This window comes from Sus scrofa, chromosome 16, assembly GCF_000003025.6.
Source record: "Sus scrofa isolate TJ Tabasco breed Duroc chromosome 16, Sscrofa11.1, whole genome shotgun sequence".
Lineage (NCBI taxonomy): Eukaryota > Metazoa > Chordata > Mammalia > Artiodactyla > Suidae > Sus > Sus scrofa.
This window is the reverse complement of record NC_010458.4, coordinates 26,681,003-26,707,034: the sequence shown is the minus strand read 5'-3', so window position 1 is coordinate 26,707,034 and position 26,032 is coordinate 26,681,003. Positions and strand designations below refer to the sequence as shown.

Here is a 26,032-nt window from a genome sequence, read left to right as displayed (position 1 = left end):
CAGCAATTGCTTACAATATCCAGGGCATGCAACCATTCATTCTCTTCGTGAAAATACTCAAATACGGAAATTTCTATATTTTGCAATCAACCTCTGCCCACCGTTGTCTTATTGTCTCAATTGTCAAAATATTCTGACATATAACCAAAAGTCATCCATTAAAATTTAATCCCATTTTTTTAAAGTCTTCAAAAGAGAAGATAGGATCAGTAACTTCATAAAACCATTGAAGCCTTTAAGGATAGTGATAGGCTACAGGAAACATAAGTTGTAAGTATACAAATATTTAAATACATATATTTAACATAATATAGTTCTCTTTGTGGCTTAGCGGTAACCACCCCAACTAGTATCCATGAGGATGTGAGTTCAATCCCTGGCCTCCCTCAGTGGGGTGGGGTAAAGATCCCATGTTGCTCTGAGGTGTAAGTGGAAGACATGGCTTTGATCTGACATTGCTGTGGCTGTGGTGTTGGCCAGCAGCTGCAGCTCTGATTTGACACCTAGCCTGGGAACTTCCATATGCTGTGGGTGTGGCCCTAATAATAATAATAGTAGTAATAATATGTATCAATCTCTCTCTGAATCTCTCTCTCCCTATCTATTGCTATATCCATATATGTATTCCACCTAAGGAGTGCTTAATGCTTAACAATGGACACAACGTTTATAAGCTTGTTATGAGCTTGTATTTACACTTCAAAAGTAAATAAATGGGGATGTAAATGTCAAATAACACCGCATTCCCTTTTTTGGCTCAGCAGTGACAAACCTGACCGGTAACCATGAGGACATGGATTCAATCCCTGGCCTTGCTAGAGCGGGTTAAGGATCTGTCTTGCCATGAGCTGTGGTGTAGGTTGCCGACATCACGCAGATCTGGCAGTTGCTATGGCTGTTACAGCTCCGATTCGACCCCTAGCCTGGGAACTTCCATTTGCCACAGGTGAAGCCTTAAAAAGACTAAATAAATAAATGTCAAATAACAGAAATCCAATAAAGCCTGATAACTGAGGTTGTGACATGTGAATTTTAAAGTTTCATTGCTTATTTACATGCCATTGCAAGGCGCCAACAACCAATCCAATTTCAGGTTTTCTTCAAGGCTGTACTGACAAGAAAAAGAACCATGAATTTATTGGCATTTCTCCTTTCTCTAGGACCAGGAAAGAACACAAGGCCAGGGATCAAACCCACATCCTCATGGATACTAGTTGGGTTCATTAACATTGAGCCACCACAGGAACTCCCAACGTAATCTATTTTTAAATAGGGTATGTGTAATATTTAGATGACTAATATTTGTTAAATGCATCTGACTTGTGAGTTGAGTGAGACCAGAAAGGCAAGAGACCAGAAGCCAAGTCAATCAAACTGATTGGTGAATGTAGAAGTTGGGTACACAGCAGGTATATATACATTTGGAGGAGGCTGGGCTGGGACTGAAAAATTTATGAAAATCAATGGTAGGTTTTCTTCTGAACATACTTATAACAAACACTTGCAATGCCTATCCAGCCAACGATTTCTTCTCTGAAAACTGCTTCCCATTAGAATGGCCAGGACCACTTGAACTTAGAAAAGGGCATTGAGTGCTTGCTCACTGGCCAGAACAAGTTTGTCAGTTATTCTGGTTGATGAGTATTTTATTTTTCAGCATGATGAGGCATGCCAATATACAGAACTGGCCATTAAGTAAAATAATAGTAGTAGCTAACTCTTTTGAACTCTTACCATGTGCTAGGCCCTGAAGAAAGCACTTTGAATATTAACTCTTCAATAACCTGTGAGGCAGGTACTATTATTATCCCTGTGGTAAACAATAGCAAAGCACAGATTGGTTAAATAGTTTATGTGAAGTCACAGTTAGAAATTGGGATTTTATCTCAGGCCTCTGGCTCCAGAACCCATATTCCTTACTGCTAAACAACCCTATTCGAAAGCTTGTGTCCATTCACCAATGTGCGATAAAGCCAATCTATTGACACCAGGTTGTGGTGAAGGAATGTGCAGTGTTTACTGCAGACGCCAAACAAGGAGCATGGGCAGCTAATTAATGCTCAAAAAGACCTGAATTGAGAGAAAGGTTTTTAAAGACAGAGTGAGGGAGAGGTATACATGATCAGTTTGCAGACATTCTTCTGATTGGTTGGTGGTGAGTTATATGGAGTCACCGTCAAACTTCTGGTTCCACATGGTCTGGGGTCTTCATACTTGTGGTCCACATACAGTTAACTTTTCCCACCTGGCGGGGGTTTCAGTATTTGAAAAACCAAAGGATTTGGCTCATAGGAGTTCCTATTTTGACTCTTGAGTAACAAACCCAACTAGTATCCTTGAGGGCACAGGTTCAGTCCCTGACCTTCCTCAGTGGGTTAATTATCCAGCAATGCTGTGAGCTATGGTGCAGGTCACAGATGCAGTGTGGCTCTAGCATTGCTGGGGCTGTGGCTTAGGACAGAAGCTGTAGCTCTTATTTGACCCCTGGCCAGGAGCTTCATATGCCATGGGTGCAGCCCTCAAAAGCAAAAAAAAAAAAATACAGCTCAGAATATTACCTATGGGAGTTCCCATTGTGGCTCAGCAGGTTAAGAACCCAAAATAGTATCTTTGAGGATTTGGATTTGATCCCTGGCCTTGCTCAGTGGGTTAAGGATCTAGGGCATTGCTGCAAGTTGTAGTGTAGGTGACAGAATATTACCTATGGGAGTTCCCATTGTGACAGATGTGGCTCGGATCTGGTGTTGCTTGGCATAGGCCACAACTGCAGTTCAAATCAACCCCTAGCCCAGGAACTAAAAATATGCCACAGGTGAGGTGCTTAAAAAAAAAAATCCTTTGTTGTATTTTCTCACTTCTATGATTAAATTTATTTCTGGAACTTGGGGAAGGAAGGCTTAGGTGGCTAGTTTTTCTACAAACAAGAGCCAAGTGGAGGAGTGGGAGAGGTTCTATCCCAGGAAGGCCCAATAGGGTCCTGCTTGGTTACAAATAGTAAACTAAGATGATAAAAGTTTTTATTCTGGAGTTCCTGTTGTGGCTCAGTGGTTAAGGAATCCGACTAGGAACCATGAGGTTGTAGGTTCGATCCCTGGCCTTGCTCAGTGGGTTAAGGATCCGGCGTTGCCGAGAGCTTGGTATAGGTCGCAGACATAGCTCGGATCTGGCGTTGCTGTGGCACAGGCCAGCGGCTACAGCTCCAACTGGACACATAGCCTGGAAACCTCCACGTCTTGGGTGTGGCCCTAGAAATGACAAAAAAAAGTTTTCATTCTGACACAATACCTAGATATAAAAGAAAAAAAGACACAAATATAGGAATACGATTTTATTTTTTTTTAAAAGTTTATATGCTTCAAAACATTCTACTTGAAAATTTTCCTAGAAGTTGGAAAACACAAAACAGTAAGAACAGCAGCACAAATACATAATGCATACTTTAATTGTGGATACATAAATGTATGTTAATGTAATACTTCCATAACGTGATAGCTCATATTGTGTTAAAAAAAAAAAAAAATACATGGAGGTGATACTAGAGAACTGTGGAATCCTGTATTCTGTGGCATATGGGGTATCCTTATGGGAGCGAGAAAAGGAGCCCTTGGAAGGTGGAGAGAGAAAAGCGACAAGCAATCTAAATCTAGCACATCAGCCAGCTGTGTGTTTTATTTTGTTTTGTTTTGTTTTTAATAACATTAAAACGAGCCTGAGAATGCCTTTAGAGGCAGTTCCCACTTTACTGAACAAGAGAGAATTCCCAGTGGGATTATAAAGGCAGGAATGTAAATTTTATTGTGGGAGTTGTAGCCATGACTCACACCTCACTCTACAACATGCAAAGAAATAAGGGAAAGCCTTCAGTCATGAATTGTATTTTAATCAGCATCATACAATTAACAGTAGCCAGAAACTCTTTAACCAAGTCTCAAAGCCTGGTTAACATGAGACAATTCATAATGGAAAACAATCATACAAATTTAAGGATTATGAAAAATCCTTTAACAGTTTAAGTTTTAGTAACCATCAAAGAGCTCAAAATGGAGAGAAACTCCAACTGTAATAAAGGCTACAAAACCTTTACGTTATCACTTACCTATTAATAAAGCCCGCACTGGAAAAAAAAAAAAAAAACCTTTAAATGTGATCTAATTAAGTTCTTAAGCAGTGATTCATTCAATTCAGCATCAGAACTTCCATAAGAGAAACTTTATGAATATACTGAATGTTCAATGGCACATTTCATGGTATTTAACCAAAGGGGTAGAACTTGAAGACACAAATGCTCAGGTAAATAGGTGCTTTAGAGGTACCTTCCCACCTCCCGTGAATAAAACAGCACTGCTCTCCAGAGTTACACTAGCCCCATACCTGCTTTATTCCTCACAGCACTCACCACAGACACGATACACATTCCTTAAAATGAATTAACTTCCTCCTCTAGAATACAAACTCTGGTGTTTTACAAAGGTATATCCTCAGTGCCTAAGATAAAACCTGGCATATAGTAGGCACATAATAAATAGTTGTTGATGAATGAATTATAGTACTTTCCTTATGTGAAGATTTGGTATGTTGAAGTTATTTAATCCATTCTAAATGAAACAGAATTTACTTAGCAGTCTTTAATGCACACAAAAATGTGTAGCTCATTGCTTTGTAATACATCACAGTAAAAGGCATTATTTAACTGTTACGGTCTGCAAATTATTTTCCAATTGTGTGGGGGATGAAAAAGTTGTATAAAAAGCACTCAATTGTACCCTCATTAGTGTACCAATTGGTCAGAGATCCAAATGGTTCACAAGGGTCATGAAGACAATACGGCGTTCCCAGCTTCTGAAGAGAAAGTTCTCTTATTTTCTCTGGTTCTAAATCTAAATAATACTTTACTCCTCTGAGTAATACCCTCTCAGCCTGGTCAACCATGGGTATAGAGGGTGTGGCAGTGTATAATCCAACAGCAGTAACCCTTTAGGGCAGAGTTTAGTATTTAAGAATCATGTCTCTTATAAACTCAAAAAACATCACTAAGGGCCTACCATTCATTAAGCATTATGTATAAAGATAAATGTTTAAAACATGGAGTTCACCAACTCATTAAAAAAAAGTGATTAGAAAGCAATGTGATCAGTGTGATAATTTGGGAGGGGAGAACTCAGGGAGCAGAAGAAAAGGACCATGTAACTCTGACTGAACAGGGCTGGAAAAAGCTTCATGAATACAGTAATACCGGAGCTGAGTCCTAAAGGAAAAATGAGTATTCACATGGACACAAAGAAGGGCAAAGCATTCCAGCCTAAGTAAGGAAGACATCGAGGGAAAAAACATATAGCACACTGCAGAAGGAACTAGTACACTGGTGATCGATCATGAAACTCTAAAAGGGGTGGGGAAGGGCAGTCTGTAATATGAATTTTTTTAAATTTTTTGGGCTGTGCTTGCAGCATATAAAAGTTCCCAAGCTAGGGACTGAACAACCCATACCACAGCAGTGATCAGAGCTGCTGTATCGACAGTGTTGGATCCATAACCTACTGCATCAGAGAACTCCCTAAATCTTTTTTTTTTTTTTTTTTTTTTTGCTTTTTAGAGCCGCAGGTGCGGCAAATGGAAGTTCCCAGGCTAGGAGTCCAATCGGAGCTATAGCTGCTGGCCTATGCCACAGCCACAGCAACAGCAACGAGGGATCTGAGCCTCATCTGCGACCTATACCTTAGCTCATGGCAACACCGGATCCCTGACCCACTGAGCGAGGCCAGGGATGCAACCCACTTCCTCATGGATATTAGTCGGGGTTCCTTACCACTAAGCCATGAAAGGAACACCCTCCCTTAAATCTTTATACTTAAACAGCACAAAGGTATTTTCATAGTAAAACTTGTTAAAAGCTAGGTTAAATGAAAATCTTAGCCATGTAGGGATAAACAAGAAGACAAAGGCAGAGATAGAGACTCTCCTTGTCCCAAGAAGCTCTATCAGAATGTTCACCAAAAAGGAGCCTGAAGAACCTTGGCCTAGAATATTGTTCACACAGAAAGAAATGCAGAGAGGAGGCAAGTAGGCAGAAAAAACTAGGTTATGACATTCTGTGTTGCCCTGCTTTGCAGAAGACTGAAAAAAGAGAAAACATAAACTGAAAAAGGTTTTAGATAAAAAGATGATGATTAGTTGTTTGAACCAATGTAAATTTACTGGATTTAAAATTACTATGGACTAAGTGAAGACACTGAAGGGGCAGTTAGAAAGGAGTAGAGAGCAAAAGCTGCGATTCAAGCTATAGGTTTGGGAGTCAGCCTAACATTGCCGGTAGCAGAAGCCATCTGTAACATCAAACAAGAATACAGCTGAGCCTTGAACAATGGGAGGGTTAGGGATGCAACTATCCCTAGCAGTCAAAAATCTGAGTATAACTTACAGTCGACCCTCCATATATGTGGTTACTCCGTATCTGCAGATGTAACCAATCACTAATTATATAGTACTGTAGTGTTTACTACTGAACAAACTCCACCTATAAGTGGACCCGTGTAGGTCAAACCTGTGTTGTATCAGAGTAAGTAAAAGAGAAAAAAAGAAGAAAGGAAGGAAAAAGGGGAGGAGAAGGAAGAAAAAAAAGATAGTTCTCTGGGAAAAAAACAATACCTACAAGGTATTGTCGGAAAGAAGAGAAGACTCAGGGGAAATGAGGGAGCTGGCAGAGAGGAAAGGTAGAGACTGATCTTCATCATGAAGCAGGCCACCTCTTTTCCTCTAAAAAAAGGGGAAAATGAACAGAGCAAGGCAAGTAAACAGACACTAACCTCCTCAGAGTCTCTATTTTCTATAAGATGGGACCAAGAGCCATGCACTAGGGGTGCGACAAAGGGCCAGAGAAAAGTGATGAGATGTGGATTAGCAACCGTGGGAAGGGATAGGGGCGACACTAGTAACAGATGAAAGGCTTAACTTGAGGGCTCTTCTAAAGTTGAAGGTGAGGGAGTTCCCTTGTGGCCTAGTGGTTAAGGATTTGGCATTGTCACCACTATGGCTCAGGTTAAATCCCTGGCTCAGGGATTTCTGCACGCTGCAGGCACAGCTCCCCAACCCCAGCCCTCCCCCAAAAAAGTTGAAGGTGAGATACTTAGAGTGATTCTACTTTGACAGGCGGCAGGAACCTCACAAAGAACTAAGCATCCCAGAAAAGAAGGTAGAATGGTAGGATTAATTAAGGGACTTTGGAGAGCACTTAATATGGTGCCCCCCAAGGCAGAAGGTAGATAAGGAAAGAAGAAAATCTGAAAGAAGCTAATGGTGAGGAGAAAAGAGTCAAGAGGAAGAGGCTATGAAGAAGCTAAAGAGATAGAAAAGAAATAAGAGAAAAATCAATAAAAATGAAGAATTTAAAAAAGCTAAAAAGATGAGAATATCATTAGTGACTGAAATTTAAAATTTCAGAAAGATAAATTCAGGATGGTGATATTCATGGTGTGGCCATGGGAGTTAAGTTCCTGGAATGTAATGAAGTCAATGGCCCAGAGGTCAAAGATACTTGCAAGGTGTCAGATCGATCCAAGACAGCAACAGGAATTGAGGTAGACAGAAAGACTGTAAGCAAGATACTAGGTTAGCCTATTGGCCTTTAACACTCACCCCTACTAATAAAGACAAAAAATATTAAAATTTCAAAACATGGAAAGATGTGCCCCAAAGACATATGAGCTAATGGCAGACTAAAATAACTTGGTTTTATCTTCAACACTCATTTAATACACTATACATATCCTTTTAAACAAAATAGGAAAATCATTTTAAAATTTTTATAAAATGCCTAACAGACTAAAACTTTTAAATGCCATTAGTAGTATGTGGTGCAATAATTAAAAATTCTCTTGTGGAATCTTTCATTATCTTATTCTGGAAATGGCACCTGGATATTAGTCACAATTTTTCATCTTGCTTTTTTTATATCCATAGCATATATCCAAAGCAAAGACATGACTTGATTTTAACCTATGACGTGAAACAAACCTCAAGACAGGGAAATTAAACAATAATCTATAGAGGAGTTCCCACTGCGGAGCAGTGGGTTAAGAATTGGACTGCAGCAGCTTGGATAGCTGCAGAGGCATGGGTTCAATCCCTGGCAGTGGGTTAAAGGATTTGGCATTGCCATCACCGTGGCACAGGTCAGCAAGCTGCAGCTCAGATTCAATCCCTGGCCCAGGAACCCCCACACACCAAGGGTATGACCATAAAATTAAAAAAAAAAAAAAAATTAACAATAATTAAAGATAGTTAAAATGGTCTATTTTAGGTATGCATATTGTACCACAATAAAAAAATAATCTAAAGCAATAAAAAAAATCTTTATAAAGATAAATTTGATTCCTCCTTAGTATTACTTACAGGATATTTGAGGTTCAGACTGAGTTAGAGTAATACAAATGCCACTTTAGAAATTAAAGAATCATTCCTTCATAGGTATTAGAATATACAGTGAAAGAAAGATGGTGACTGCATTTTAAAAAAGGGTAATAACCATACTGGTTTTCTTTATGTAGTGTAATTCAGTATCAAGGTGTCTTTTCTGGAACTTCCATTTCATGAGTCTTTTGGTTTGTTTTCTTGTTTGAAAAGGACTAGGTGAACTTACTAGTTAGTGTGATGTTGAAAGAAGTTTAAAATTTGTTTTGCATTTGTTGTATTCCATTCTTGTTCTTTCAGGGGTCCTTCGCACACAGATACATACTTTTTCAAAATTTTTTCTCCCACTTCTCGGAAATCCAAGGGTTCTTTGTATGCAGCGTAGCTTGCTCCAGAAACACCTGTATCCACTTCATGATTTTCTGGCTGTTGATCTGCACAATGCTTCAATCCCCAGTAACACATTTCTCCACTGTACATCATAGCCAGCAAATGAATATCACTAAATATTCCTAGGAAAGTCAATGGAGGGATAGGAATTAAACAATTTAAAAAGAAAACTTGATGATTAAGACTCTAATAAATTCCTTTTACATCACTAAGCATTTTCCCTTCTCATTTAACAGCTAGACTTAGAAAAGCCAAATATCCCTAATACAATCCTCATCCTCAATGGCACTTCAATCTCTATTTTTGTCTATAAAAGAGGCCCAAGCCCACTTTCACCAATAAAAAAAGACTTATTTTTAAAGAATTGTTTAGGGAAGTTCCCCAGTGGTTCAGCTGGTTAAGGACCTGGTATCATCACTGCTGTGGGTCAAGTCACTGCTCTGGCGCAGGTTTGATCCCTGGCCAAGGGACTTTCACATGCCAAGGCTCAGCCAAAAAAAAAAAAAAAATCATTGAGGTTAGTGTGTTAGCTTTTCTGGAGTTGTCTTTAGGATCTCTTTGAGAATCCATCTAAAATGGCAAACCCTCTTCCAGAATGTACACCCCACACCCCAAATACAGTGTCAGAGTACTCAGACACTCCCTCAATCTCATCCATGAATACAACTTTTATTTGGAGTTATACTCTAGGATCAATATAGTTCCTGGAGTTCCCGTTGTGGTGCAGTGGAAACAAATCTGACTAGTCACCATGAGGTTGCAGGTTCAATCCCTGGCTTCCCTCAGTGGGTTAAGGGGGTTGCCATGAGCCTTGGTGTAGGTTGCAGACACGGCTCGGATTCTGTGTTGCTGTGGCTGTGGTGTAGGCCCGCAGCTATAGCTCTGATTCAACCCATAGCCTGGGAACCTCCATATGCCACGGGTGTGGCACTAAAAAGCAATAATAATAATAATAATATAGCTCCTATCTTTTTACAAGAGTGTACAGAGATGACCCTGCGTAATCATGTCCCTGAGAGGCTATATAATTATAAATTACCAAAGATGTTAAAATATATCCAAATGCTTTATGTTCCCAGGAAAAAGGAATATACTCCAGGATTTTCAATAACTGAAAACATTCTTGGAGTTTCCGTCATGGCTCAGTGGTTAACGAACCCGACTGGTATCCATGAGGATGCAAGTCTGATCCCTGGCCTTGCTCAGTGGGTTACAGATGTGGTGTTGCCATGAGCTATGGTGTAGGTTGCAGACATGGCTTGGATCCCGCTGTTGCTGTGGCTGTGACATAGGCCAGCAGCCATGTAAAGATCTGGGGATAAATTATTGACTTTGTATAACTCATCAAAGCTCTTTAAATCTCAATTTGCAAAAATCACGGTTCCACATGCCCTACTTATTTCATGTAATTTTCTTAAGGAACATGGAAAAATTAAAATGTATAAACCATAAAGTGCTATTAAATTATATGACTAACTTTTTAGAGTCATTAAAATACAAATAATGATCTATTCTATTACACAAGTACTGGTGTGATTAGAAAAGTTTACCTCAAGTAAGTGAGCATCATAATCTCAGTTGCTTACCTAATGTCTTATCAGAAATGACATGATAGTACTAGAGATCTAAAAATAGAAGAAAAATTCAACTTCCAGAACTGTTAGTTTTTGTCTTGAATATATTGCTAGATTTTTGCAGTCTCAGAGTTTGTTCCTACAGTTCACCCTTCACCACAAATTCAGCTAATAAATAGTAACAAGAGAATAAATAAGCTTAGCAGAAGAGTTGATTCATTACACTGTTATATCAACAAAAGAAATCATCATTTAGGAGCAGAATGTGAGGGTTGCATTCATGAAATACGATAGGCTACACTCAATTATGCTTTTTATGTATAAATTCAGTAAGTACAATGCATATTACACATAATCTTTTTTTCACTTTATTACTTCATAGGTAAAAGATCACAAACCTCAAGAAAAAGCTGGAACAGCATTAGATATTATTCAGAATATAAAGAGACTTAGAAGTGAAAAAACCTGAGTGTAAATTAATGACTTTGTGCAATTCACCAAAGCTCTTTAACAGCAAAAAAAAACAAATCAAGATTCCACATGAGCTCCTTATTTCATGGAGTTTTCTTAAGGAATAGTTTGTGTGGTTTTTTTCCCCAAATTAACAATTTTCACTCCAGAATTATATTTTATATTAGATCAGTCATTTCATTGAATGCATATCCCTTTTCATTTTTGTGATCCTATATCCTAATTATTCCTAAAGAGACTGCTAGAGGGAGTAAAGAGATAGAAGCAAAAATGAAAGGAAGGTTGAACTTTTAAGCAGACTAGAGCCTGAGGAGGAGGCACTGAGCTAAGTTCCACATAGTGAAGCCACTTGTGAAGGGTAAGTGTTTGCTTAAAGGAGATCTGGGATCCAATTCATGCTCAACTCTAAGCTGGCCTCATTCTTTGTATTAACAAGGAGGGACTGCTAAGCAGGATACACAGATATCCTATGGGAATGTATTTCTAGGGAGAGAATGAACAGCTACATGCTAAAGAGTGGTTCTCAAAGTTTAGCCTGCATTAGATTAGAATTACCTGGAAGGCATGCTAATATGCTAATTACTGGGCCTCTACCAGTAATTTATGATTTATGAATCTGCATTTTTCTTTTTTTTTTTGTCTTTTCTAGGGCCGCACCTGCAATGGCATATGGAGGTTCCCAGGCTAGGGGTCTAATCGGAGCTACAGCTGCCAGCCTACACCACAGCCACAGCAATGCAGGATCCGAGCCATGTCTGCGACCTACACCACAGCTCACGGCAATGCTGGATCCTTAACCCACTGAGCAAGGCCAGGGATCAAACCCGCAACCTCATGGTTCCTAGTTGGATTCGTTAACCACTGAGCCATGACGGAACTCCCTGAATCTGCGTTTTTAACAAAGTCCTAAGCCCTAGGGTTAGGCTGCCGTCCATAGACTATACTAACCTACTGCATTAAAATATCAAAGGAAGAGATGAACAAAGTAAAAATTCACACTCTCCCTCTCTACTCCCTCAAGGAATCCACTACTCTGTAACTATCATCTTTTTGCTGCTATACATTTTCCTTGATACTTTTTCTAATGTTCAGCATGGTTTTCAATAAAATCCTCACTTTGTACTGTTCATATCCTCTGTGAACACAGATGTAACAGTAGGGGGTGCGGGGTGGGGGCGGGTATTGAATAACCCATGAAGTGAAGGCAGAAAGACGGTTTCACAGGGGGAAAAAAAAAATGGCCAGATATCATTCTCTAGAACTTGTGATGTCTAAATCTGACTGCAGTATGATTACAGGAGGCTATAAAAATAGATTCCTGGATGCCACAGGAAGGGCATGAGAACAGGCAGGTGGTACACAGAAATCTGTATTTTTAACAAGCTATCCAGGCAATTAGTGATGTCAATTCAGAACTGCTCCTTGAAGAGATCTGAAATCCACGTTCTAGGCTAAGCAATGAGCCAAAGGCTGCTGGGAAAGGAGGTTCCTCGGTGGCATAAGAAAGGTATAAACCAACAATGTGGACAGCTGAACAGTTTTTTAACTGATTTAACTCCACAGTTATTCTGACAAGGCTATTTTTATAAAGGCTCACAGGAGACTGAAACACAGTAAATGAGACAAAGGAGTTTACTAAATATATTACTTGGTAATTTTTAAAAGCTGAAAATTTAATGGCATACAGGTAATGTTCAAAGGAAAAATGATTACCTCACCTTGACAAAAAAATCAAACTAAGTATACATTTTTTTTTAGTTTTATCTAAAATCAGGTGAAGTATCATTAGGTTCAAAAATATTTTCATGATTCATATGGAATTTTTCTAATTAGTATTAAAATTATTCAGAGTTGTGTTTTACATTGGCTAACAATTTTTTTTTTTAATTAGAACCACTCTGCTAGGGTCTTAGGAGTAATTAAGCCTATGAAAGTAGGTTTCCTGGCTTCTAATCTACATCTCAAGAACTGAAGAAGGAAGGAGAAAACTGCCTTGGATGAGAGCAAGAAGCCAAGCACAAATGAGGACTCACTCCTATGGCAAAACTGCTATGGAGTCAACTTTGTTTTCTTGTGTGAACTGGAGTTTGGCACTTGCCATCAGCCTCTATGTGGATTAAATCATGAGCCACTGTAGCTGCTGACCCACAACAGCCTGAGTGAAGCTCAGGGTGGAGCTCAGGAATACAGGCAGGCTGCGTTCTGGGAAAACTGGAAGAACAAGTCTTCAGATAGTTAGCTATTTTTAAGTGAAGATTCTATGAGCCCAATTCTTGCATCGTCTCATGTCTAGAAAAACACCAAAATCCTTCATGGTGATGTCTGCTCCTCGTGATTAATATTCACGAGACCAGCAGCAAACTTTTGTAAAATGTGTACGTGGCTGCATGCACCTCCACTTCACCTTCATCCAATACACCCTGACTCTGCCCTTGCCTCAGTGGAGCGGTTTTCTCCCGGCTGAGAGGCTGTCTCCCAGGCTCAAGTCCTAATTTTGTCCCAAATAAAACTTAACTCTCAACTTTAAGGTTGTTCATTTTTTTAAGTCGATGTTTATTTCCTGAAGAAAAGAGACCCTATCTGTGCCTTTGATTCCCCAGTTGAAGAAGCAATGGAAACTAACCATGAATGCAATTAATTACAACCTAAGAGATGGCAGCAGTACCACATGATAAAAAAAAAATAGTAGGCCATAGGATTATATATTACTTTACAACTAGAATTGGGAGAATAAGGGAAATTAGTGACTTATGCCCTTTTCTTTGGTTCTAAATCAGCTTTAATGCCCAGCCCTGCTTTCTTCTTTTCCACCAATCCAGGTGGGTGGGTGGGTGAAGAAATTTTAGAAAGGACATTTTCAATGCAGCTATCAGTTCACTAGTTACCTGGAATAAATACTTCCCACAAATATATCGAAATATCCCCATGTTTGTTAACATCATGCCTACTGAAGGAGCACTTTATATTCACAAGTTTGATAAGCTATTTGCCTGAATAAACTGAAAATAACAACTTGTAGACACCAGTAGCCAGTCATATGTTAATGACATTTAAATCATGGGGCTTTTTTCTAGCAAGGTTTTCTAACAGAAAGGAAAAGGCTGCAGAAGCTAACAAAGAAAGAAGATTTAAAATACACTTATAAAATTTAGAATTTTCCCTAAAAGTTTCCTTCTTCTTCCCTATATTTGAAATTTCAGATGAAATATAAAATAGAAAGTTTACATATGTAATCTAATATCACTTGCCAGCTATGTGACCTTATCAGGCTCACAGGACCTCAATTCTTTCATCTGTAAAAAGAGATGGATCGTCCTTCTTAAACCACAGTCTAAAACCCAAATGATTTTCTATATCTAGTTCCTGACATTTTTAAGTGCATAGATGTTTATGACAGAAACCATGCAATTTTCATTCTTCCCTCCTTTCTTAGTAAAAACTTTATTTGGGATGGCAATATATAATGTAAAGGGCTATACATCCCAGATCCCTTGTAGCTATGTATGAAGCCATGTGATTAAATTCTGGCCAGCGAAATGTAGGTAGAAATGTTCTAAGTATTGTAGTAAGTTTCTGAGGTTGAAAGAAAGACTTGGCTGAAAGACATATTCTTTTGCCATTCCTATAGACTAAAACATAAGTGAGATGGAAGGAGCTCCATTCTCAGACACTGAGATAGTGAGAATGGAAGCAATGTCCTCAACAAGGAGGCACCTTGCACAGCTCTTGCAAGTACTGTTTATATGTATTCTATATAAAGCGCCTCCCTCTGAAGCTATAAAGCTCCACTTCAAAAGACGATGGAGGAAAAAGATAGGAACCTGATGATGCCATGAAGCCACCAAACAAGTTCTGGACCTTTTTAAAGCGTAAAAGCAGTAAATATCTTCTTGTTTAAAAGCTACTTCCGGAGTTCCCGTCGTGGCGCAGTGGTTAATGAATCCGACTAGGAACCATGAGGTTGCGGGTTCGGTCCCTGCCCTTGTTCAGTGGGTTAACGATCCGGCGTTGCCGTGAGCTGTGGTGTAGGTTGCAGACGCGGCTCGGATCCTGCGTTGCTGTGGCTCTGGCGTAGGCTGGTGGCTACAGCTCCGATTCAACCCCTAGCCTGGGAACCTCCATATGCCGTGGGAGCGGCCCAAGAAATAGCAACAACAACAACAACAAAAAGACAAAAAAGACAAAAAAAAAATAAATAAATAAAAGCTACTTCCAATCTCTGTAACAAGTAGCAAAACCTAGAGCCTGATCAGGGCTTTGTGGGGATGAAAAGTAATTAAAGGCAACACGATTTATTATTCTCCTTACATTACTAAGTAGAGATCAGCAGTATTTTTCTACATTACATGAGATTTTTGAATTTTTTAAAAAGCCTTTTATTTTTGTCTAAAATGTAATAAACTTAATTTAAATCAAGTTAAATCTAATAAAGTTCTTAAAGTCTTAAAAAGCTCTAAAACACCTAGAAAACTGCAAAAAGAGATCACATTACCTTCACTCAGTAATTTAGCTGTGTCTAGGTCTTGGAAAGAAACGCCTTCATTTAACTGGATGGGACACCGAAAATTTAGCATCTGTATCAAGTAACTGATTCCATCAATAAGGTACTAAATGAAAGTCAAAGACAAAGAATCAAAGTATTATATGCAGAGCTGTAGAAACTTTAAATGTTAATTTTTTTACTCAAGAGGAAATTGGCTAATATACAGATATATCTTATGGCCATTACATTACAATGGTCTAAGGACCTACTACCCTAAAACTTTTATATGTATAATCCTCCAATTAATAAGAGTAAGGCAGTAGTTCCTGTTGTGGTGCAGTAGAAGGGAATCCGAATAGTTTCCATGAGGATGCAGGTTTGATCCCTGGCCTCACTCAGTGGGTTGGGGATCCAGTGTTGCTATGAGCTGAGGTGTAAGTCGCAAAATGGCTGGGATCTGGCGTTGCTATAGCTGTGGTTGTGGCTGTGGCCAGGAGCTGTAGCTCTGATTAGACCCCTAGCCTAGGAACCTCCATATGGAGCGGATTCAGCCCTAAAAAAAAAAAAAAAACACCAAAAAACTAATATTAAGACAGGATCTTTGGATTTACTGATTTGACCAGAAGAGTCAGGGCAAATCGGAGAGCCACAATTTTCTAGGAGCAGGGTCATGAGTGATCTTTAGGAGTTACTGCTAATAGAAACTCACAACCAAGTTTTTTCCTCAGGCCAAAAAACATGCTTAGAAATTAATACAGATTGTCTACCTTGTATTTTGAAAAATGAAAATCCAGAACTTAAAAAAAAAAAGTGTAAAACTTCCCAGTTTACAGAGGGCTTTCACATGTTATCTTATTTAATCTTTACAGTAATTCCAATTTAAGATTACACAGCTGGTAAGGAAAGGCCTAGGCCTTAAGCCCAGATCCTTTGATTCCTCTACTCTTAATCTTATACTAAAGATAGCTTTTAGAAACCTATAAATGTCAATAATCAGAAATGTATGAGGAATCCTTTTTACCTTTTTAAGCAAGCTAGATTTTCTTGTGAGCCATTCTCTCCTTTTGGTCAGAGAATGACAGTACATATAAAGTAGGGCTCCTCGTCTCCAAGAGAGACATTCCAGGAGTTCATCCCCAAGCAAATCGCAGTGCTGAAATACAACAAAGACATAGCTAGAAAAAGAAATTTCATGTCTATAAAAAAAAAAAAAAATTAAATTTCAAAATATTGAGCAATTAAAAATACTTATTTCACAAAATTTGCTCTTCACTTAGCAACTTACACAGGAATGTCTTTAAATCATTTGGAAACAAATCTATTGCTACATGAAAGTTAAAAAATTTCCAAATTTTTCTAGAAAATGATGTTCAAGTATTTTGTAGCCAATTCTCTAGTATATGTGAAATATAACTTTTCCACAATCTGACTGAAAAAAATAGTTTTCAGATGTTACTTGAAACAAGATCATACCAATTTCTACTATTCCTAAAGTAAAATAATGAAAAGATATACACAAAAACAATTTTAATAAACCAAACTTTTACTATGTTGTATCATTTAAAACTTGAGATTATTTGTTTCCACAGTTAGCATTCCCTGGCAAAACACAAAGAGCAACAACGATATCTAGGTAAAGATAGCCAGCAGAGACTTAAAGATGAGAAATTACTGGCTTGGAAGAGTAGCCAGGGCTAGAGATAACAATTTTGGAATCATCTAAATAGAAATGGCAAGAAGAAGCATTTGAACAGGTTATCAAGCAAAGTCAACAGAGAGACTATCAGAGGATTAAGGAGATATTCTTGGGGAATGCCTGTGTTTCCAGAATGGGAGAGAAGGGAGATGCTTGGAAAAGAGCAAGAGCATGACTTCTCAGAGATGAAGAGGAGCATGCAGAGCCTCCAAGGGAAGGAGTGATCTGTGCTAAGAAAGACAGCACATGTCCAATAGGATGAGGAAGGTGAAAGGATAAGAGATGTGGTCATTAGATTACTAAGGATCTTCAAAAAAATATAGCACATGCAAAAGTAAAGGGAGCACGGAGTTCCCATCGTGGTGCAGTGGTTAATGAATCCAACTAGGAACCATGAGGTTGCAGGTTAGATCCCTGGCCTTGCTCAGTGGGTTAAGGATCCGGCGTTGCTGTGAGCTGTGGTGTAGGTTGCAGACGCAGCTCAGATCCCGCATTGCTGTGGCTCTGATGTAGGGCGGTGGCTACAGCTCCGATTAGACCCCTAGTCTGGCAACTTCCATATGCCACGGGAGCAGCCCTAGAAAAGGCAAAAAGACCAAAAAAAAAAAAAAAAAAAAGTAAAGGGACCAGAAATACCAAATGTGTGCATTTAGAAAGTGACTGGGCACTGTAATGACAATATAATACCACGATACAAACATTCTGAAACAAATTTATGAAAATACAACACTTCAGTTGTGACATCAGTCTGAAGTGTTCAACTTTCATATATCCCTTCTTCAATCAGAAACAAAGATACATTTGGAGTTCCCCTATGGCACACAGGATCGGCAGCCTCTTGGGAACACCTGGACAAAGGTTTGATCCCTGGCCAGACACAGTGGTTTAAGGATCCAGCACTGCCAAAGCTACAGCTTGGGTGGAGACTGAAGCTTGGATATGATCCCTGGGCCCAGGAACTCCATATGATGTGGGGCAGCCAAAAATGGAAAAAGAACAAAACAAAACAGAGATAAAGATACAGTCAAGAAAAAAATACAGATTCTAATGAGTAGTACAACAGGAATTAGCAACATTCCACCATAATTCACAGTTGTGCAAAACTTACTTTTGGATGCATATTGTTTTCTTTTACTAAAATTTCTGGTTCTGAAAGAAAACTTATCAACTCTTTTACTTTCTCTGAAGAATCCTCAGGAAAATCTTCATCTACTAGCTTGTTCTCCTCAAAATATGTCATGTCCAAAATAGCCTAAAGTAAATGAGAAAAAAGGTATCTATAAATGATTTAAATTTTAATGAATTACTCTTGACAGTTTTATCTTACAAATATAGATGCTTTATTAGACATTTACATCTTCTGACACAGTATTTAAATTTGAGAATATGTAGCTGTAAATATAATGAGATGAATTTCACATAAAAATTCTTAGGATTTTATTAAAATACTGATTATCTAGTTTCCCATAAGAAAATAAAATGGGATATTTATGTTTTAATTCAGACAAGCTAATCATATACAATATAATTTTTAAAAATTTGATTATATTCTTTGTTATTTGTATATATACACTTTTTTTGGGTTTTTTTTAGTGAATTTTTTTTTTATTACTCAAATGAATTTATCACATCTGTAGTTGTATAATGATCATAACAATCCAATTTCACAGGATTTCCATCCCATAATATATACACTTCTGGAACATTCTCTAAATGCCTGCCATATTAAGATAAGGACACTACTTCTAATTTTGCTTATTGAATCTTCAAAAGATGACCTATCTCCCCAAATGAAGAGCTAATATTTGGGGATTATGTATCCTGCCACCCAATAAAGGCAGCATACCACCAACAATATGTAATACCAACACTAAAATCCTAGCATGCCTAAATATAAGACTCTGTTCAAGCACTTTTTTTTTTTTTTTGGCCGCACCCAGCGCATACTGAAGTTCCCAGGCCAGGGATTGAACCCATGCCTCAGCAGTGACCCAAGCTACTACAGAGACTACATCAGATCCTTACCCTACTGCATCACAGCAGGAACTTCTGTTCAAGCACTTTAAAATGACCCAATCCTTTTTCTTTGTTTAATCTACTGGACTAAGACTAAGGAAACTGAATTCTAGTATCAATTCTACCTAACTAAACAATAAGTCATATTTTTTTTTTTTTTTTTTTTTTTGTCTTTCTGCTATTTCTTGGGCCGCTCCCGCGGCATATGGAGGTTCCCAGGCTAGGGGTCAAATCGGAGCTGTAGCCACCAGCCTACGCCAGAGCCACAGCAACGCAGGATCCGAGCCGCGTCTGCAACCTACACCACAGCTCACGGCAACGCCGGATCGTTAACCCACTAAGCGAGGCCAGGGACCGAACCCGCAACCTCATGGTTCCTAGTCGGATTCGTTAACTACTGCGCCACGACGGGAACTCCAATAAGTCATATTTAATCTTTTTTTTTGGAGCCTTAGTTTCTTCACTGGCAAAATAAAGAAACTGAACTAAAAGCCTTTCAAAGTCCCTTGCTTTGAGGGTAAAATGAATTGACATATGTAAAGCACTCAAAACTGTACCTAGCACACAGAACTACTTAAGTGCTAAGGGTGGAAGGCCTAGCCAGCGAGAGAGAGATTGTATTCCTAAAAAAAATGAGCTGCTGATTCAGGTCCAAAGTGGTTTAGGGAATTTTAATCTGTATTTCTCTAGTTCTTTTGCCTTAAACTCAGAAATAAGTTAAAACGTTTAGAACTCTGCCATGCGAAAGAAATTAGACAAGCACAGAGCCTTCTGGCAGGAAAGCTAGGCAGAGTTCTCCCAAACTGCAACCATTCTCTGGGGTTTGTGAGTAGTAGTCATTCAACCACATTTGTAGACAGAAGCCATAAAGAAAGCAGAGTGTCAAGCACGAAAGTCCTACGAATGTGCATTCTGGAAGTTAACTAAGTTTACTCTACTTTCTTTAATCTTGTTTTTTTGTGGGGTTTTTTTTGTTTTGTTTTTTCTAGGGCTGCGTCTGCGGCGTATGGAGGTTCCCAGGCTAGGGGTCCAATCAGTTTACTCTATTTTCTATAACCACTTCATCTTTATTATCCCTTGGCAATCAAGTAAGGGCATATGAAACACTCTTATCAACTAGGAAGTGCTATACATATGTTAGTTACCATAATAAAATTATGTTTCTTAATGTCAATTTGCTTCAGCAATGTTTGGAGAAAACAAAGAAAACAGATCCTGTCCATATGGAGATCTGAATTTGAAAGGAAAGTAAAAGAAGAAGGGGGGAACAGAAAAATCTTATGGATCTGCATAACTAAAGCATAAGTAGTCAAGTCAAGAATACTAAGGAAAGGTGATTTTCATGGAAAAACAAATAATCAGCGCCCTTACAAAAACCTCCATTCCCTCTGACTAACCTTCAAGAGCTTGGAAACTGCACTTAAGAGTGTTCTGCTTAATCATCCATAAAGGGAAGCAATTCTGTTATCTGCAATATTTTTTCCTGATTTTTTTTTTTTTTTTGGCTGCACCTTGGCATGTGGAAGTTCCTGGGTCAAGGATCAAACCTGTGCCACAGCAGCAACCCAAGCTGCTATAGTGACAGTGCTGGATCCCTAACCTGCTGCACCATAAGAGAACTCCTTTCTGATTATTTTTTTAAATCAACATAACCAGTAAACTTTACTTCTTGGCATACTGCCTCAAAGTTTTAAGCCTATATGCTTGATACATATAGTCTGCTGAGCAAAATTAAACATTTTAAATAGATAATAGATTGATTTCATTACACCTAAACTCTGGAGTCAGCCCTCTTAAATAAACTGGCCCCTCCAACATGTCAGAAATCACATGTTTCTGTACCTGTGTGTAAAGTTCTAGAAGATTTGATGGATTTGAACATTCTTTGTCTTCTCCACACAGAAGTTTCAATTTTTCTAGAGCTGCAGAGGCCCGAATTAAAAAGTGATCTGTAAGAGATAAAAACATGATACTTCATATAGTTTGAGTGTTATTTAAACGAAAATAAATTACGACTCTAAAATGAAGAAATGAGGAGTTCCAGCTGTGTCACAATGAGATCGGCAGCATCTCTGCAGCACCTGGACTTAAGTTTGATCCCCACCCAGGCACAATAGGGATCCAGGTTGTTGCAGCTATAGTGTAGGTCACAACTGCGGCTCAGATCTGACCCTTGGCTTGGGCACTCCATATGCTATGGGATGGCTGAAAAAGATAAAATACAATAAAATATAATTTAAAAAATGAATTTGTTATATCATGGAAATAATAATATCTTGTAAAACATGAAGTATATCATAATGCCTAACCCTACTTAAATTTATCATGGCAATTTATTCTAGAAAGCTGCTTTGAAAACTTTCTAGGTTCAGCTGCCATTTCTTAAGTGCAATCTGGATTTCCATAATGCTTCTTTTATGATGTTGGCATATTCAAAATGTTTAAACAATAAACTTAAAACTTTAAAAACTTATAATTTCATAAATGTACTCTCCAAAGTAACATGATTAAATCAAATACCTCAAAAAAAATGTAAGCACTCTGAGCAATTATGTGTATCATAATTGGGTTTGTGTGTTTATGTATGCAAATAGCTGTTACACTTAAAATTACACAATACACCTGAATATTTTATTCCTTTAAAAACCTAGAAATAGGAGTTCCTGTCGTGGCGCAGTGGTTAACGAATCCAACTAAGAACCATGAGGTTGCGGGTTCGGTCCCTGGCCTCGCTTAGTGGGTTAAGGATCCAGCGTTGCCGTGAGCTGTGGTGTAGGTTGCGGACTCGGCTCGGATCCCGCGTTGCTGTGGCTCCGGCGTAGGCCAGCGGCTACGGCTCTGATTGGACCCCTAGCCTGGGAACCTCCATATGCCTCGGGAGCGGCCCAAAGAAATAGCAAAAAGACAAAAAAAAAAAAAAAACCTAGAGATGAGACAAATTACCTAATTCCTTCAAAGCCTGGACAAAATTAAACTAAAAACTTCTGATATATCCTCTAAAAATAACTCCCCCTCATTGTCTAATTTATTCCTTTTCTTTCATGTCATATTCCCTTTGCTTCTGTTTTCACTTTTTCTTATAGATTTTTCCTCCCTAACCTACAAAGTGTTCATACCAAGGTGCCATTCACCTTTCTGCATCATCGCATGTAGTCAAATTTAAATATGCTTACTATCAAGATGCTTACATCCCTGTGTGTACCCTTATGTTGTTCCCTACTGAAATACATACTCTTTCCTCCTCACTGGCAAAGAAAAATGTAGCACTTTTTGCTAAAGGTCCATCTGATCCAGCCTCAGCACCTAGACAGACAGGTAAATTATTCAGTGTTGGAACAATAGCACCACCAGCTTAAGTTGCATCTGCTGACAATAATATGATGACCTTAAATTTTCCCTGGTAAGGTCTCCTGTACCTAGACTAGATCACTATCCACCTAAAATGAAAATTACTTCTTTATCATTGCCATGCCATCTCCCCTCAGTCCAGAAGTATCATCTATAAGAGTTCCCGTCGAGGCTCTGTGGTTAACGAATCTGACTAGGAACCATGAGGTTGCAAGTTCGATCCCTGGCCTTGCTCAGTGGGTTAAGGATCTGGCGTTGCCGTGAGCTGTGGTGTAGGTTACAGACTTGGCTCAGATCCTGCGTTGTTGTGGCTCTGGCTATTCCGGTGGCTATAAGTCCGAATGGACCCCTAGCCTGGGAAGCTCCATATGCCACAGGAGTGGCCCAAGATATGGCAAAAAGAAAAAAAAAAAAGTATCATCTATCAGAAAGATTCTATCATGAACTGAAATTGCATGGAACATGGCACTCCTTATATGCTTCTTTAAACAATTTAGTTGATATTTTCTTAATTTGCAGGATTATTTTAAATATAAAGACTTGCACTGAATTCAATGAATATTTGCTGAAGTATCTCACATGAACTCATAATTACGGCGGTAGAGGGATAATGGCTCACATTTCAGAAAAATTTTGTAAAATGTAGTATTTTCCCTGGCCACTTAAAGTAGTGACTGGCAAGGTGAAGACAAATGATTCTCACATAATTCCAGGAGAAAGTCCCTCTCATGGTATATGTCCGTATAGTAAACATAATATGTTGTACAATGAAACTAAATGAACAAGAGTTGACCAGAAACAAAAAGAAGAGTATTCTCAGACGGAGTGTCTGGCTGTATCATATTTAATTTAAAGCCAACAGGAGGAGTTCCCGACGTGGCTCAGTGGTTAGTGAATCCAACTAGGAACGATGAGGTTGCAGGGCGAATCCAACTAGGAACCATGAGGTTGCAGGTTCGATCCCTGGCCTCACTCAGTGGGTTAAGGATCCAGTGTTGCCGTAGCTGTGGTGTAGGTCGCAGATTTGGCCCAGATCTGGCGTGGCTGTGGCTGTGGCAGGCAGCTATAGCTCCAATTAGACCCCTAGCCTGGGAACCTCCATATGCCACAGGTGTGGCCCTAAAAAGACAAAAAAATAAATAAAAATAAGTAAAAATAAAAATATCAGGAGTTCCCGTCGTGGCGCAGTGGTTAACGAATCCGACTAGGAACCATGAGGTTGCGGGTTTGGTCCCTGCCCTTGCTCAGTGGGTTAACGATTCGGCTGTGAGCTGTGGTGTAGGTTGCAGATGTGGCTCGGATCACGCGTTGCTGTGGCTCTGGCGTGGGCCAGGGGCTACAGCTCCAATTCGACCCCTAGCCTGGGAACCTCCATATGCCGCGGGAGCGGCCCAAAGAAATAGCAAAAGGACAAAAAATAAATAAAATAAAATAAAATAAAATAAATAAAATAAAATAAAAAATAAAAATAAAAATATCATTCAAAGGTAAATTGTGAGTGTAAATTATTTTTGCTGTATGGGGAAAGAACACCAAATTCATTTCAAATACAATCAAGCACATTTTAATTAAGCTTCATAAAATCAGAAAATCTTGATGAATAGCTCATACACTATCAGTTTAATTCTACTACATTTCAGAGCTGTAAAACTAAACAAGAGTATATACCACTTTACGTTTATTTTCAACCTCTACTCTAGACTGGATTAAAGAACTCTTGTAAAATGAGAAAGGCTTTTGAGTGCAGTAGTTAAGTGAATAAGATATATTCTTTGATCTCTTTAGACTGGTTCAAATGAAGCTGGAGTGGGGTGGAGATCCTTGAACAGCTTATTTAGCAGTAACTTGGATATACTTTCAGGAGGTAGTTACTACTGTCCAAAAACTATTCATGATTCACTTAGCACAAACCAAAAAAAGCAAACAGCTTCAAGTTAGTCTGTGGGTTTTTAAGAAGAGGCCCCTAAGAAAAGCCAGCAAAATAATCGTCACTGGAACTAGAGCCATTTTATCCTGGACCCTATTTAATAAATTTACCAACTATTCAATCTCTTAGGAAAACATTTCACTACTATTTTCCCATGAGTTCGATGACAAGACGGTCTTCAAGAATTTTTAAATCTGTAGTAAAAGTACAAAACTCAAGATGAAATAATGTAGAACCTACAGGCAGCTGAGAGAACAAAAGTCGAAGTAAATCGCTACACCAATTTTTCCTAAGTAAACAGCTTGTACATTTCCAAAAATGTGTTCCAGTACAGACAGATCCTTGAGAGAATGGAGGTGATGAATGTATAAGAATCGTCTAAATTATAGAGATGTAAAGCTCTTCTGTATTGTTTACAGTTGAGTTTAGAATCTAAATTTCCAACACGGAAATTTAGAACACAGCAGTGAAAAAGTGGAACTGTTACACACGCCTAGCTATCTTTACTGCAGCAAAAACACCACTAGTTGTTTGCATACCATCACCCAACTTTAATCACTCATTTAAACTTTTGTGTGTACTTTCATACAGATCTTGCCTTTTTCCCAGTCGCTCCTGAGACAAGGACAAGCAGCCATTGAATTGACTGAAATATCAGCAGTTTTCCTGGGTTATGAAATATGGGGTCTCCAAGAAAACGCCTTAGCTTCAGGCGATGTGAGTTCTAGGAGGAAGACAACTACCGTGCAGCAGGAGCCAGAGACGCAAACAACACCTCTGGCCTGGGATCCATAAGACTTACAGGCCGCGGCCTCCGCTCTTATGCAGAGCGAGCGCCAACTCTGAACCACCATCCGCCCGCCCGCCTCCCTCTTCTCGGCTCCCTCACCATCTTCGCCGGCGGCTTCGCTAAGTTGTTGTATGTGGGCCTGCGCCAGGTCGCCGAGCTCCTCCACTCGCCTCACCACACTGGAGCCTGCGGCCGCCATGGCCACAATGGGCGGGCGCGCCCAGCCACGTGACCGCGCCGGCCCGAGGTCACCTGATCCCCTGCGCGGGCGGGGCGTGGGGGCGGAGCTCGCCTACTCGATGGGAGGGGACTCCAGCTCGCGCAGAGGAGCCGCTTGGGTCTGCAAAGGCTGTTCCAAGTTACTTTTCTCCTCTGGGTCTTCTACCACCAGAGCTGAGAAGCAGGGAGACTCTTGGGGCGGGCGTGACGTCATGGCACGCTTCCTGCCCGCAGCTTCTCTAAACCAATTGTAAATCCGCCCATGTTCCCAAGCTGATCCAGCGCCTAGCAGAGACTGGCTGGTCTCTTCTCTCTCTGGAGCTGCCCTTACGGGCAGTAGAGACGACTGGAAAGTCTAGAGGTTGGACTGTCTGGTTTGGGTTGCCTAAAATGTGGAAAGCCTTACTGGCTCTCTTGGAGCACATCCAAATCGCTAAGAGGTTATTGTGCGTCTAGGTGTCCAGACACTGGTGGGAGTTCCCAGTCTAAGCGGTTGGGTGTAGCTTTTCTAAATCTTAATTTTATTTTTTATTTATTTTTGTCTTTTTTTTTTTTCCTTTTCTAGGGCTGAAGCCATGGCATATGGAGGTTCTCAGGCTAGGGGTCTGATCCGAGCTGTAGACCATGTCCTATGCCATAGCCACAGCAACGCAGGATTCGAGCCACATCTGGGACCTACACCACAGTTCATGGCAATGCCGGATCCTTAACC

General features: G+C 39.4%; 1 protein-coding gene across 1 annotated transcript; it reads right to left on the bottom strand.

Moving 5' to 3' along the window:
• Positions 3,316 to 25,398, bottom strand: C16H5orf51 (chromosome 16 C5orf51 homolog). The gene is made up of 6 exons (XM_003133915.4): positions 25,201 to 25,398; positions 20,879 to 20,985; positions 18,129 to 18,272; positions 16,346 to 16,477; positions 15,334 to 15,448; positions 3,316 to 8,918 (listed from the first exon to the last, which is right to left on the bottom strand). The coding sequence occupies exons 1-6, from the start codon at positions 25,298 to 25,300 to the stop codon at positions 8,635 to 8,637; spliced, it is 882 nt and encodes a 293-aa protein (XP_003133963.1). The 5' UTR covers positions 25,301 to 25,398; the 3' UTR covers positions 3,316 to 8,634.